At 49.6% G+C, this 12,220-nt stretch overlaps 1 protein-coding gene across 1 annotated transcript in view; it reads left to right on the top strand.

Moving 5' to 3' along the window:
* Nucleotides 1-3,107: 3,107 nt before the first annotated feature.
* The window catches only part of SPOCK1 (SPARC (osteonectin), cwcv and kazal like domains proteoglycan 1), a 544,877-nt gene continuing 535,764 nt past the window's right edge, over nucleotides 3,108-12,220 (top strand). The window contains exons 1-2 of the mRNA XM_068534468.1: nucleotides 3,108-3,206; nucleotides 3,825-4,010. Coding sequence (XP_068390569.1) covers nucleotides 3,825-4,010 — 186 coding nt within the window. The 5' untranslated portion in view covers nucleotides 3,108-3,206. The remainder of the gene's footprint in view (nucleotides 3,207-3,824; nucleotides 4,011-12,220) is intronic.

Below are 12,220 nucleotides of genomic sequence, written 5' to 3'. Positions count from 1 at the left end.
TTGGAAGAGAATCAAAGGGACAAAATACTCTTAAAGGAACAACCAAATGCAAGGATGGAGAGTAGTGATGTGGTTGGGATGGGGAGGGCCTATTTTAGATGGGTGGTCAGGGAAGGCTTCAATGAGGTGGTGTCATTTGGGCTGAGATCTGACGCCCAAGGAGCTGACCTTTGAAGAGCAGTGAGAGGACCGTTCAGGCAGAGGGCACAGCCAGTGCAGGGGACCCAAGGTGAGAACATGCTTGGTGTGTGTGCAAAGCCATGAGCAGGAGTGTGGCTAGAATCCAGGGAATCACGGCACGAGGGCAGGGGCCAGATGGGGCAGGGCTTTATTGATCATGGGAAGGAGTTTGGAGATTTGTTTCAGTGTCATGGTGAGCCACTGAGCAGTTTTATACAAAGGAGTAATTTCTGTTTTAAAGATTGCTCTGACCCCTGAGTGGATATGGGTTGGAAGGGAAAGAAAAGCGTCAATGAAACTAGCCAAGAAGACACTCTTCCAGGTGGGAAGTGACAGCCAAGTGGACCTGGTGGTGCCCGTGGAGGTGGAGGATGAGGAAGGACTGGAGGGGAGTCTGGAAGTGGAGGGGATCGGCTTGCTGATGGACGGGCAGTGAGGGACCTGGGAAATGGAAGGACTGAAGATGACTTGTAGGTTTCTGACTTCAGCAGCCATGTGGGTGGGGAGACTGTTATAGGGAGGACTCAGAGCACAGGTTCATGGAGGGAAATCTAGACTTCTGATTTGACCTGGTAAAGTTTGACATACCCATGGGGCACCCAGAGGAGATGTTGAGTATGAAGTTGGACATACAGCTGGAAGTTATCAGATACTTCTGGGCTAGAAATGCAACTGGACCATCTCAGCACAGGACAGGATAGGAACACCCAGGGAAAGGGTTTAGACAGAAAGGACAGAGAGCTTTGGCTTGAGCCCTGAGAACTTCTGGTATATACGTGGGAGCGCCCAGCGGGAAGTAGGAAAGCCAGGAGGGATGGTGCCACGAGAGCCTGAAGGAACCTCTCAGAGGTTAAGGCGGGGTGTGGGGGACCGAGGGCTGCCCACGCGGAGGAGGTTGCTGATGGTGACAAGTCATGTCTGTTAGTTAGTGAGGATGAAAGACAGAGTGGGTGGAAAAATGAATTGGAGCTGAGAAGGCAGAAATGACACCTGGGGATGACTCTCTGGAGAAGTTTTGCCATCAAACTGGGCAGAGAAATGGGGCAGTAGCTGCTTACTTGGGTTTCTATGTGAAAGTAAGAAATGTACTCTCCATCATTTCTAAACCTCTCTCCTGCTCTGATACCCCCAGGACATGATATTGAAATCCCTAAAATAGTCCCACGGTAAAATAAACTGTGGATGACGTGCAGTCCCCAATATAATAGTTGTGACGTCACTCCTTTTCTCCCTTTTAAGAAAGCTTCTAGGAATGTAAATCAGTCAGAGTAATGTTGGGATAAGCATCTGCTACTTTTTAGGAAAAAAATCGTAATCCAACTTCTACACATTAAACTACATGCAACCAAATTATTCGCAGTACAACTGACAGCTGACCGTATCGCACATGCTGGGGCATGTGGGCTGAGAAGCGTGTGGTTCCAGACTATGGTTGGGTACCATTCATTCATTCATCAAGTATTTTCTGAGCAGTTGCTTCATGTCAAGAGCTTGGCTCTGGGCACGGGGAACAGTGGTGAACAAGCCAAACTTGTCCCCTGCCCTCACAGAGCTCCAGGCAGCCAGGGGCACAGACATGGAGTGAATGATTTCAAGTGCAGTAAGCTTACCGCTGAGAAGCATTGTGTTCTCAAGGAGAAAGTCACCAGCATCCTGGCCTCATCCACAGGTTCAGCAAGTCTGCCTGGAGAAGCCAGGGTGACTAAGCCAAGGGGTGAAATCAGTGAGGCCAGTGTTGGGGGTGGGTGTGGTCAACGGCCCAGGCAGAGGTCAACGCCCAGTGCTGGATGGAACCCATCTCCACGGAGGCCCATGCCAAGGCCAGTCTGTCCAGGAAGTCAAGGAAGGAGGAGGGGGTGGCATGAGAGGCAGCTGGAGAGGGGGGCAGGGCCAGCTGTGCAGGGCCTGGAGCCCTAGTCTTGAGTTTAGTCTTTATCAGAAAGCAACATGAAGAGATTTAGGAGTGTGCTGAGGGGAGATGGGTGACTGTGTCCCACCTGTGCTAAAAGAGCACCCAGCTGTCTGCGGAATGGGTTGAGATTGTACAGGAGAAAGGCAGCAGGTAAGTGTCCCCTGCACCCAGGCAGGGGCTGCACGAATCCCTTCCAGCCCTTTCGATCAGACTTGCCTGAGGATCTGGAAAGCCGATGGGGGTTGGGTCTCCTGCCTCTGTCTCCTGTCCCTGAAGCCTGGCCTGGTTCTCCTCCTTCCCCTCCCTCCCCTCTAGGAAAACCCAACAGGCTGGTGCTGGGGCTAGTTCCCAAGGGGGTGGGGACAGAAGTAGATAGGGGCTTCTCTGTATAAGAACACCAAGGGATGCCCACAGGGTCAATGTGGTGACACAAAGCTGTGGAAATGATAGAAATGGAGGCCAGAAGGACTGTCTTAAGAGACTGACAGCAGGTGGCATGGGCATGGACGTGCAGAGATGCGGGTGGGTGCATGACCTGGGATGGGCAGTGCAGAAATTCATTCATCTCGGGGAGGCTCTCCTAAGGAATGCTGATTCAGCAAGTCTGGGGCGTGAGCCAGGAATTCCCATTTTTAAGAAGCCCTCCCCTCCCCCTATCGAGGTGATTCTGACTTAAGTGGCCCCACCACCTTGCTTTTGAGAATGCCTCACACGTTGGTCCGCTTCTTGGCCTTGATCCTCAGTCTCCTCAGCCGTCTCTCACCAGCTTGGGCCTGAAAGCTTATTTCATCCCTGCATTGAGATGTGGCTAACCAGATCCCCGGCAGCTGGACCAGGGGCGGCGGGGCTTTCAGGCGCGTCCACAGCAGCGCGCGGCCGCCAGGGGTCGCCAGAGGCCTCGGCTCGTGCGCTCGGGATCCTCCGCCCGCGGACGCCGCGCCCGAGCGAGCCTGCGAGCGAGCGGAGTCAGAGCGCTGCGGGCTCACAAAGCGGCAGGACGCTGGGCGGCGGGTGGCAGGAGCGCAGGGGAGCGAGCCCGCCGGTCAGCCTTCTCGGCGACCGCGCCACAGGAGCTTGAGCAACTCGGACGCGGGGACCCGGGCCGGGCCCCAAGGTACGTGTCCCGCAGAACCCCGCGCCCCAACTTGGCGTAGTTGGGACCTCCTCGCGGCCACCGGGGGGCTGGCGGGTCAGGGCCTGGGGCTGTCTCCGCGCGCCCCTCTTTCCCCGAGGCGGCAGGGCGGGCGAGGGGAGACCCCCCCCCCATTCAACTGGAGCCTGGACTGCTGCTCGGAGCCCTCTTCCCCGTCTCCCTACCCCGGGGCTCTGGGCACCGTCTCTGGGAGTGCCGCTTGCGGACCGAGGGCTCTCCGTTTTTTGGGGAGGGGTACTGAAGCCCCTATCCGAGAGTGGCGGCCAGTGGGGCACCCGGAGAATAGATGACAAGGTCCTCTGTAGTTTGATAGCGGCCCCTAATTTGTGACGCAGCCTCTTCATTTGTAACTGAGCCCCCCATTCATGAGCGGGGTCCCTAGGTCTGTAGATCCGCCCCCGGTGTGCGAGGGCTGACCCTGTCCCTGCTGGGAGATCCCCCCACGCCGACAGCGGGGGCCGGTGGCGGAGGCGCTCAGCCCAGGTCGCCCGGCGCGGGGCTCGCCACCGCCCTGGCCGCCGGCTCACCGCCACCGCCCTGGCCGCCGGCTCACCGCCCCCGCGTGCCCCTGCCCCGCAGATGCCAGCCATCGCGGTGCTCGCGGCGGCCGCCGCGGCGTGGTGCTTCCTCCAGGTCGAGAGCCGGCACCTGGACGCGCTCGCAGGAGGCGCGGCCCCCAACAACGGCAATTTCCTGGACAATGACCAGTGGCTGAGCACAGTCTCCCAGTACGACCGCGACAAGTACTGGAACCGCTTTCGAGACGTGAGTACAGCCGCCGCCGGGCCCTGCGGGGGGCGGGGGAGCCTCTCGGAGGGCGCCTCTGAAGCGGGTGGGGAGGGCACTGGGGCAGCCTTCGCAGGCAGCTTGTCGGTTCGGGGTTCCTGGGCTTCATCTTGCCTGAGAGGAACTTTAAAGAGAACTTCGAAGGCTTGATGCTCTCCGCCTGTTACCTGTGGCCCAGGTGTGTGTATTCATAGGACTGGGGGAGGTGACTGTACTAAACATGGTGTAAATAGCGAGCAGCTGCGGAGGGAGAGGCTCCTTAAGCTTCCGAGTTCTCCTAACGCTGGTGGTTGACTTTGCCAAGCCCCCTGGAAGACCTCCCTAGGCAGCGGCGATTTAGACCATCTCTAGGGTGTTCCAGAAGAATGCCTGCTGCAGAGGTTAGGTTTGGGGTGAGCCCAGCTCATTGAGTAGGGAGGCAGGTGTCCCAGGAGGTTCGGAGAGTCATGGCCACAGGCCTGATACAATGTTGGGTGGGAGCATGGTGGTTTTGACCCTTGGCGTCTTTAGGGGAAGGGGAAGGGAAAGGGAGCAGGCAGCTCGTGGAGTTGGTCCACCGCCGTGAGGGGGAGCCTGGGTGGCAGAGGATTGCTCCTCTGAGGGAGCTGTAGGAGGGGAGAAAGTTATTCCTGGGCACCCAGAGGCAATCTGCTGCCCGTTTCTGCCTCAGGCTGGCTGCTGCTCCCCAGGTACGCCCCAGAGGATGCCGGACGAGAGGCACCTGACGCAGTCTTTCCAGCAGATGGCATCCCCTCTGTGCTGTGGGAGCTGCTGCCAGCTCTTTCAAAGGCCGCCCCAGGTGGCTGGGGCCTTGTGCTTCTAGGGGACTAGGAAAAACTTTGGTGATACTTAACATCGGGAACTCCTGCCTTTGGGAGAGACCCATACCGCCGAGCCCCTGTTCTTGGCACAGGGCTCCTTGAGGTGGGAGATGTGTGCGAGTCACCTCCTACGCTGGATTCCTCTTAGCCCCATGCCCGGCATGCCCAGTCCTTGCAGAGGGAAGGCCTGAGGAATCCAATGAACCCAGGTGTCTTCTAGGACTTTCTAAAGAGCACCTCTTCAGGTTCCATTCCACAGGAGCCTAGGCCTTGAGTGGGGGCTTACTTATCTCTCTTCTCTCTGTTCCTCTTCCCTCTCCCTCTAGTTGATGATGGTCTTTTCCTTGAAAGAGGCTATCAAACACTTTCATTGAACAAGTTATTTGAGGCCTTACTGCTCCCCCCACCACCTGCACCATGAGATCCCTGCCACACGTCCCCCTGTCCCTGATCTAGTCTGTTAACCATCTTCGATCCCCTTTTGGTTCCGCTCCAAGGAGCCCTGCACTGACTGCCTTTGCCTGCGGCTGAAAAAGATGGCCAAGATGCCCAAAAGATGCCCCAAGGAAGCTTCCATTCCCAGACTCATATAGGGTAGGAATTATCTTGCGTTTTTCTTTCTTTTTCCATTACATTTCAGATAGAGTTAAGGGCAGATGCTTAACTCGGCTGGAGCTGGAGAATTGGGCCAGGTGTGTAGGACAAGGGCCCCTTTGCACACGCCTTGGTTCGCGTGGCAGCTGGGTCAGATGGAAAGCGGCTGTGCTTGTTGGTCTTTGGGTATGGAATGGTTTACTCTGCTTTTGTGTCTGTTCAAGGTTTTCTAGTCTTGGTGTATCATAAATATGGAATTATTCTTTTTTCCCATTCAGATTTAAATTTTGAAAGATTGGGCTTTTCTTCAGTTCTCATCTTCCTTGCAAATGGTGACATTTTAAATTCTTGGATCAGTGTTTTTATTGATACAAACCCGGCTGATCATGAAGCTCTCACCTGGGGTGCTTGTTAAATTGTAGCACCCAAACTCACCCCTTCCTCCTCAGAGATTCTGATTCTATAGTTCTGGGATGAGTGCTGGGAATCCGTATTTTAAATGAACATTCTAGGTAATGCTTGGAATGATTAGGAAGTTCTGCCTCGTAAAAATGTCCAAAGCTTAACAGAAAGAGAAAAGCTTCTATGTTCAAATGCACAGCTTTTTTGTTTCTGGAGCAATTTTAGGTGTTAGACTAATACTTTTAGCAGCATATATTCTTTTAAAATGATAATTTAATCCAGCATACTATTTTAAAAACATCCAAAATGCTTCAAAATCACAAATATCTTCAATCATCAACCATTTTATATGCTTCCTGGAGTCTTCTGTTGCTAGCTGTGGGTCAGACATAATTTAATGCCATTAACCTCCTTAAAGTGTTGTGAAATGCAAACTAGATGCTCTTTTAGGCCAAGTCCAAGTGTCTTCAGTTGGGCCTTTTACTTGGAATGACCACAGAGCCTCGGTCCCCTGGGACCAGGGACTAAAAGTTGCTTCCTACAGGAGCCAGTAGTTCACTGGACAGTCGGTAAAGCCCCAGCTAATGGTGTCATTGCTCAGCCAGCCTGGTCGTTTTTCACTGAGCCAGGCCTTGCTTGAGGTTAGCAAAGCTCAGCTTCTCTGCTGTTGTTTTTGAGTTTTGTGGAAACCACTGATAACTTTGAAAGACCGGGCCCTGAGATTGTTATGATACTTGTGAATTTTTGAAAGTCACCGTGAAAGAAAACTTCTTGCCTTTCCCCTGACTTGTCACTTTTTTTGCATTTGGGGGAGAGATATTTAGAAGGGATTTTTGAACTTGTGAAACTGAAAACTAAGGGCTTCTTTTAGAGAGTTGATGATACCCATTGGCGGTGGTTATTGGCTAAATTTGAAATGGAAATGGTGGCGGGCCGTGTGCTCCGTGTTCCCCTGCCTGTTGAGTGTGCTGTGATGTTGCCAGAGATGACCTGATAGCCCCTACTTAATGCTTTGAAGAGGTCCTGTTGTTCTAGATACACAAATAATCTGTCGCCTTCTTTCCAGAAGTAAAACTTTCACAACTACTCTGTGGCTTGTTGCCTGGGGCAATGGAGCCAGGAGGAATATAACAACATACAGATGTTTGCTCCTAAATGTACTGGTGGCCTGTTAGTTTGGTCATTATTCTTTTATAAAGACTAGCAGTTGGGATGTTTTGGCCAGATGGAGACCCAGACTTTTGCACAGATATAGTATTAAGAAGGAGAAGATAAAGAAGGCAGATGTTTGTTTTAAGTTGTACAGTAATTTCCCACCTCCAGCTGCTCCAACTGGCGTGCTTTTAACTCCTCTGTGGTTTTTCCTGATTTTTTCTGAATCTCATTTGGCTTTGCATAACCATTACTATAAGGAAATTTCCTCTGTTAATTCCTACATTCATTTGTACGTCCATTCATTCCAGCAAATATTTGACTGTCTGCCATGTGCTAGGCAGTGGCCAAAAGGGTGAGCAAGTTAAATAAATGCGATCTCTTCTCTCAGGTAACCACTTGTCTACTGGATGAAATCCTTTAACTTACGCTGTCAGTATTTCTTTCTTATTCTGTTTTCTTTTTTAAAAAGTTTTTTTCTTATAAAAGTAATACATGCTGGTTGAAATTAAAAAAAAGAAAACATTGCAGAAATAGATGATACCTAACATTTACCCAGCACTTAATGTGCCAGGCATTGTTTAAGGTACTTTACATATAGTATCTCATTTAATATTCGTAACGATGCTAGGAGAAAAGTACTATTGTTCTTATTTACTGGGAGGTGAGGTCTCTTGCCCACAGAGCTGGGCTGTGGAGCAGCTGGACCGGACCCAGGCATTCTGACTCTAGACTCTTGCGAGACTCTTGCACTACAGCCCATCAAGAGCGGAGTGGATTTTGGCTGTGAGCCTTCACTGGTATCACACTGCAAGTCTTTGCTGCTTTATGTCTGAGGGAAATCAGTGAAGAGCCTTAGGTTGAGACAAAGTGGAGTGGGAAGCCAGGCGCTGGACACAGCTTATTGTCGGGGTCACATCAGGCCTTATCTTCTGCTAATAATGAGCTTCTGATTTGATTAAAATAATATTGTTGCTTACACCAAACATGACATTTTCTTTCTTTTGCACTCATGAAACTAGCCCTGACATTTAACTCTGGGATAATTACCTTTAGCAGGCCCGAAGACTCAAGTGTTGCCTTGGCTGGCATTTATCTTACTCCAGAGTGACCTGAGTTTGTAATTCTAATGAGACCGCAGGACCCAGCCCACGTGCTTTTTCCTTCTTGTGCACACGCTGTGGGATTTGGTGGTCTCTGTAGCAGAACTGGGGTGGCAGTGAGCATCTGATCTGCTCATTTGATCTTAACGTCTCAGCTATAATGAGTTTCAAGGGCAAGTGAGGCTTGTTGACAGAATGGTGGCTGGCTTAGTCGGTGGGGTTGGTGACAAGAGAGGTGATGTGGCTTAGTGGATCAGTCATTAATCTGTCACCACAGAAACTCGGCTTGTAATAGAGAGTAGCAGAAAATCATTTTGATTAAACAGGTTCAAGGAGAATTAAATGAGTTTGTCATCCTGACTTTGTTTAATGAACCCACTATCTTAAATCCCCTGTACTAGACGACCACTGGCAGAAGTAATTATTTCACAGGAATCATTATAAAGGGACAGTTTAAAAGTTGATAGCCCTAAGACCACTCTTGTATTTTCTGTCCTAACCTTCAGTTTGCCCTCGTAGAGAGAAGCTAGTTTTTGCCTGGCAAGGATGGCAGAGCTTTTGCCCCAGCTGACCCTCCCAGGCTGAGTTCCCCCGAGTCTCCTGGGCCTCCCAACCGTGCCTCCACAGTGCTTCAGCAGAACTGGATTGCTAGGAGGATAAGTATTCTCCTGTATGCTGATGAGATTATTGTCAAAAGCAAGAACTGGTCCCAAATGGATCATCGGACCTGTACCCGACCCCGGAAGAGTGGGACATAAACATTAGCTCAACTATTTTATCTCGCTTGGGGAGACACAGTAATGTTAGTAGTTAAATATTTTATAATAAATCATTTCTTCCTCATTTACTCGTTGTAGTATGTTTCAAACCAAACACACTCAATGTCTAAACTTGAACACCTTCAGGTATGGCTCATTTTACCTTTCCTCTGGGGAGGTGACTTTATATTCCTTAGGAGATTCCTCAGACCCAAGCTCATACTTGGTCTCATCTCCCCAGGTGAGATAATTACAAATGGAAGAGATTTCCTATAAGAGATTGAATAATTTGCCCAAGGTTACACGTATTTATTTTGGTCATATTTCCTCCAATATAAGATGCCGTCACTTGTAGGGTGTACCATTTTTGTGCACTACTAAGAAAGAAGACAGTGTCCAGAAGGAAGAGTTTAATAGACCCCTGGATAAAGCCGGGACCCTAGAGGAGTACTCCCTCTGGGTAGAGGTAAACAAGAAGTAAACTCACGATGCAGAAAAGGGACCATAGCCGGGCGACTCATGTGTCCCCACCTTGGAACTGGTGGATGAAGGGGAAAAATAGGCTCTGAGCAATTGACAGGCTGACTCTTTTGCAGGTTTCTGGTCTCAGTGCACACAGTCATTGTGCTCCCCCCCCCCCACGCCCCCCCACCCCGCCCCGTCAAGAAAAACAAACCTTAGACAGTTAATTTAGCTTCAGGCTGTTTGTCCTCTCTGAATCCCTGACTTCTCATTTAGTAACTGGGGGATGATCACTTTATATTGGTGAGGACTCCAAACTGCAAGTGACTGAAATCTAGTCCAAGCTGGCTTAAATGGAAAAGAAAACTTACTCACTTGTGTTAACTGAAAATTCCACTGATAAACTATGCATCTAGATAAGGCTGGATCCATGGGCTCGGGTTGCACCACCGGATTTGTGTGTGTATGTTTATCATTTTCTTTGGGCTTTATTTCCCCCATCTTTGGGCTTTATTTCTCCCATGTTGGTTGTGTTCTCAGGCTGATTAGTTCCATGTGGTGACTTATGGCAACTACACGTTTATAACATACTGTAGTTTTTATGTCTCCATATTGCCACAAAAGTCCCAGAATTGAGACTTGTCAGATTTACCTGTATTATGCACCCATTCTCCAGTAAATCACTGTGGCCAAGTTGGTAGAATATATGCTAATTGGCTGGGCCTGGGTACATGCCTAGTCCTGGGGCGGGGCCTGGGACCTGGGCATAGAATGGTGGTGGGGACTCCATTGGATTACATGGTTAAAGGAAGGTTAAAGGGTAGTTTCTTAAGGGGAAATGGATGCCTTGTGGGCAAACATCACAGGAGTCCACTATGTTGGTCAGCCTCCCTGGGTTGGCATGGCGAGTAAATTGGCTAATATAAGTGAAGCTGTTAGCAAAGCGTCTGGCTTAATACTCAATTAAGTGTTAATACTTAAGTGGAGGCTATTATTTTTATTAATATTAACAACTCCTATTACACTTTCATGCATTATTCCTCAATTTATGGTTGTATGTATTTATATTTTAGCTTCTTTAATAGTTGTATTCTTCCTGAAGTAAGAGCCTGAGTCTTATGATGCCTTGCACACAGTAGGTGGTCTGTTAGCATTTTACTGATTTGAATTATTACTTAAGCACACCTCTTGATGAATCGCTGGGGAAGGAAAGCCTGTAGAATTACTGGCACATGTGCGTTTATAGTGTTTGGTAGGTGGAAATTCTAGGTTACACACACATTGAAAAACATCTTTTTTTTTTTTTTTTTTGGTCTAACCCCTGTCTCTAAGCAGGACCTTACAACTTTATAACTCCTTTTAGTTATAGCTCTGATGTCCAGAGCTCATTGTCCCCAGACCTTTACCACTGAGCCCAGCACAGAAATCTGCTCAGTGAACATTTGATTGAATTTGAGTGAATGAATGAATGAAGGAGTGAACTATTCCGTACCAGGATTTTGCACGCCTCCAGGATGAGGAGGCGGTGTTCTTTGTAGAGGGCTGGGCCCAGTAAGTCATGCTGGCTTTTGACACGTGTCTTTCATTCTGTTAGTAATTGACAGTGATTATGGATACCAACAGATGGGCCGTGCTGTCGAGAGGCAGGGTGAGCCTGACAGAGAAGCTCACCCCCTTCACAATTCAGGTACAGTCCCTGAGCCTGTGAAAAGCTCTTCCTGGTGAAGAGGCCCCTCTTAACCTGTGCTCACCGTCCAGTCTTGTCATGAATAAGCTCGGGTCTTGGCTACAGCACCACTTTCCTCATCTGTAAAACTGAGTGATCATACGTGCTTTGTGGGGTTTTCGTGATCTTTCAGGGACTGGCGTACCTGTGATTCTGATACAATTTCTGAGGGTTACTTCTCTTACCTTGGGCCCTGGGAGCATGAGTGAGTTGCTGACACGCAGCTATAGATGTTGCTTTCTGTCTCATGTCTTGAAGAAATGTTGGGGAAATTGGTTCCATTTTCCTTGAGCCTGTCTTTATTCCTTGCTGGCTGGAAGGCTGTCTGCAGTTCTCTGTGGTTCGTTTTTTAAATTTTCTGGTTGTAGGTCCTGGCACAGACATCTCTGTTGTGTAAATAGCCCTCGCCCTGCCTCCCCCTTTAAAAAATACTTCCTGCTCCTCTGGTGTCTGGGGCCCATGAGTTTCTCCTTCCCTCTGTGGTCAAGTGTCCTGGGCTTTAGCGCTCCTACAGTTCCCACTGCTCTGTAGAAATCAGGGTACCATAGAATTTCTTGGACAGAGTGATTTGTGAAGTTTCTGTTTCAGAAACGAGACTGGTATATATGGACTGCTCCTTGCCCTCCTCCCCACCCACCTCCGCCCGCTACCATTTCTGAGAACCAGCTGGACGCCAGGCTTGGCAGCTAAAGATGGAAACCAAGATTTCCACACACAAGGGTCAGAGTTTAGACATGCATGCAGTTGGAGGGCGGGACAGTACGTGGCATCATAGCTCCTGGGTCTGGGTCCTTCCAGTGTCCTTGTGACAGACGTCAGGATGTTGATTTATTTTGAGGGAGGAGGTAAGGTGCGTTCACAGACTAGTGATGTGAATTACTGGGGACTGTCCTGCAAGGATAACACTGATGTCCAAATTAACTTCACTGGGTTGCTTTCCTTAGGATTCTATGCAAATACGTCCCTCAGGAGACCCTCTCCCTTGATCCTTTAGGACGAAGTTTTCTTTGGTGCAGTGGGGAAGGAAGGAAGGAAGGAAGGAAGGACATATTATACAATTATTTGTAATAATTTGCAAACTCTTCCTGTGTGATCTGTGACACGTCACACTACAGAAGACACCATCAACATTCCCCAGCATAATTATGTGGTGGGTGAGCAGGAATTTATG

This window comes from Eschrichtius robustus, chromosome 2 (assembly GCF_028021215.1).
Source record: "Eschrichtius robustus isolate mEscRob2 chromosome 2, mEscRob2.pri, whole genome shotgun sequence".
Lineage (NCBI taxonomy): Eukaryota > Metazoa > Chordata > Mammalia > Artiodactyla > Eschrichtiidae > Eschrichtius > Eschrichtius robustus.
The sequence above is the reverse complement of the archived record's forward strand: the minus strand, read 5'-3'. Positions and strand labels throughout refer to the sequence as shown.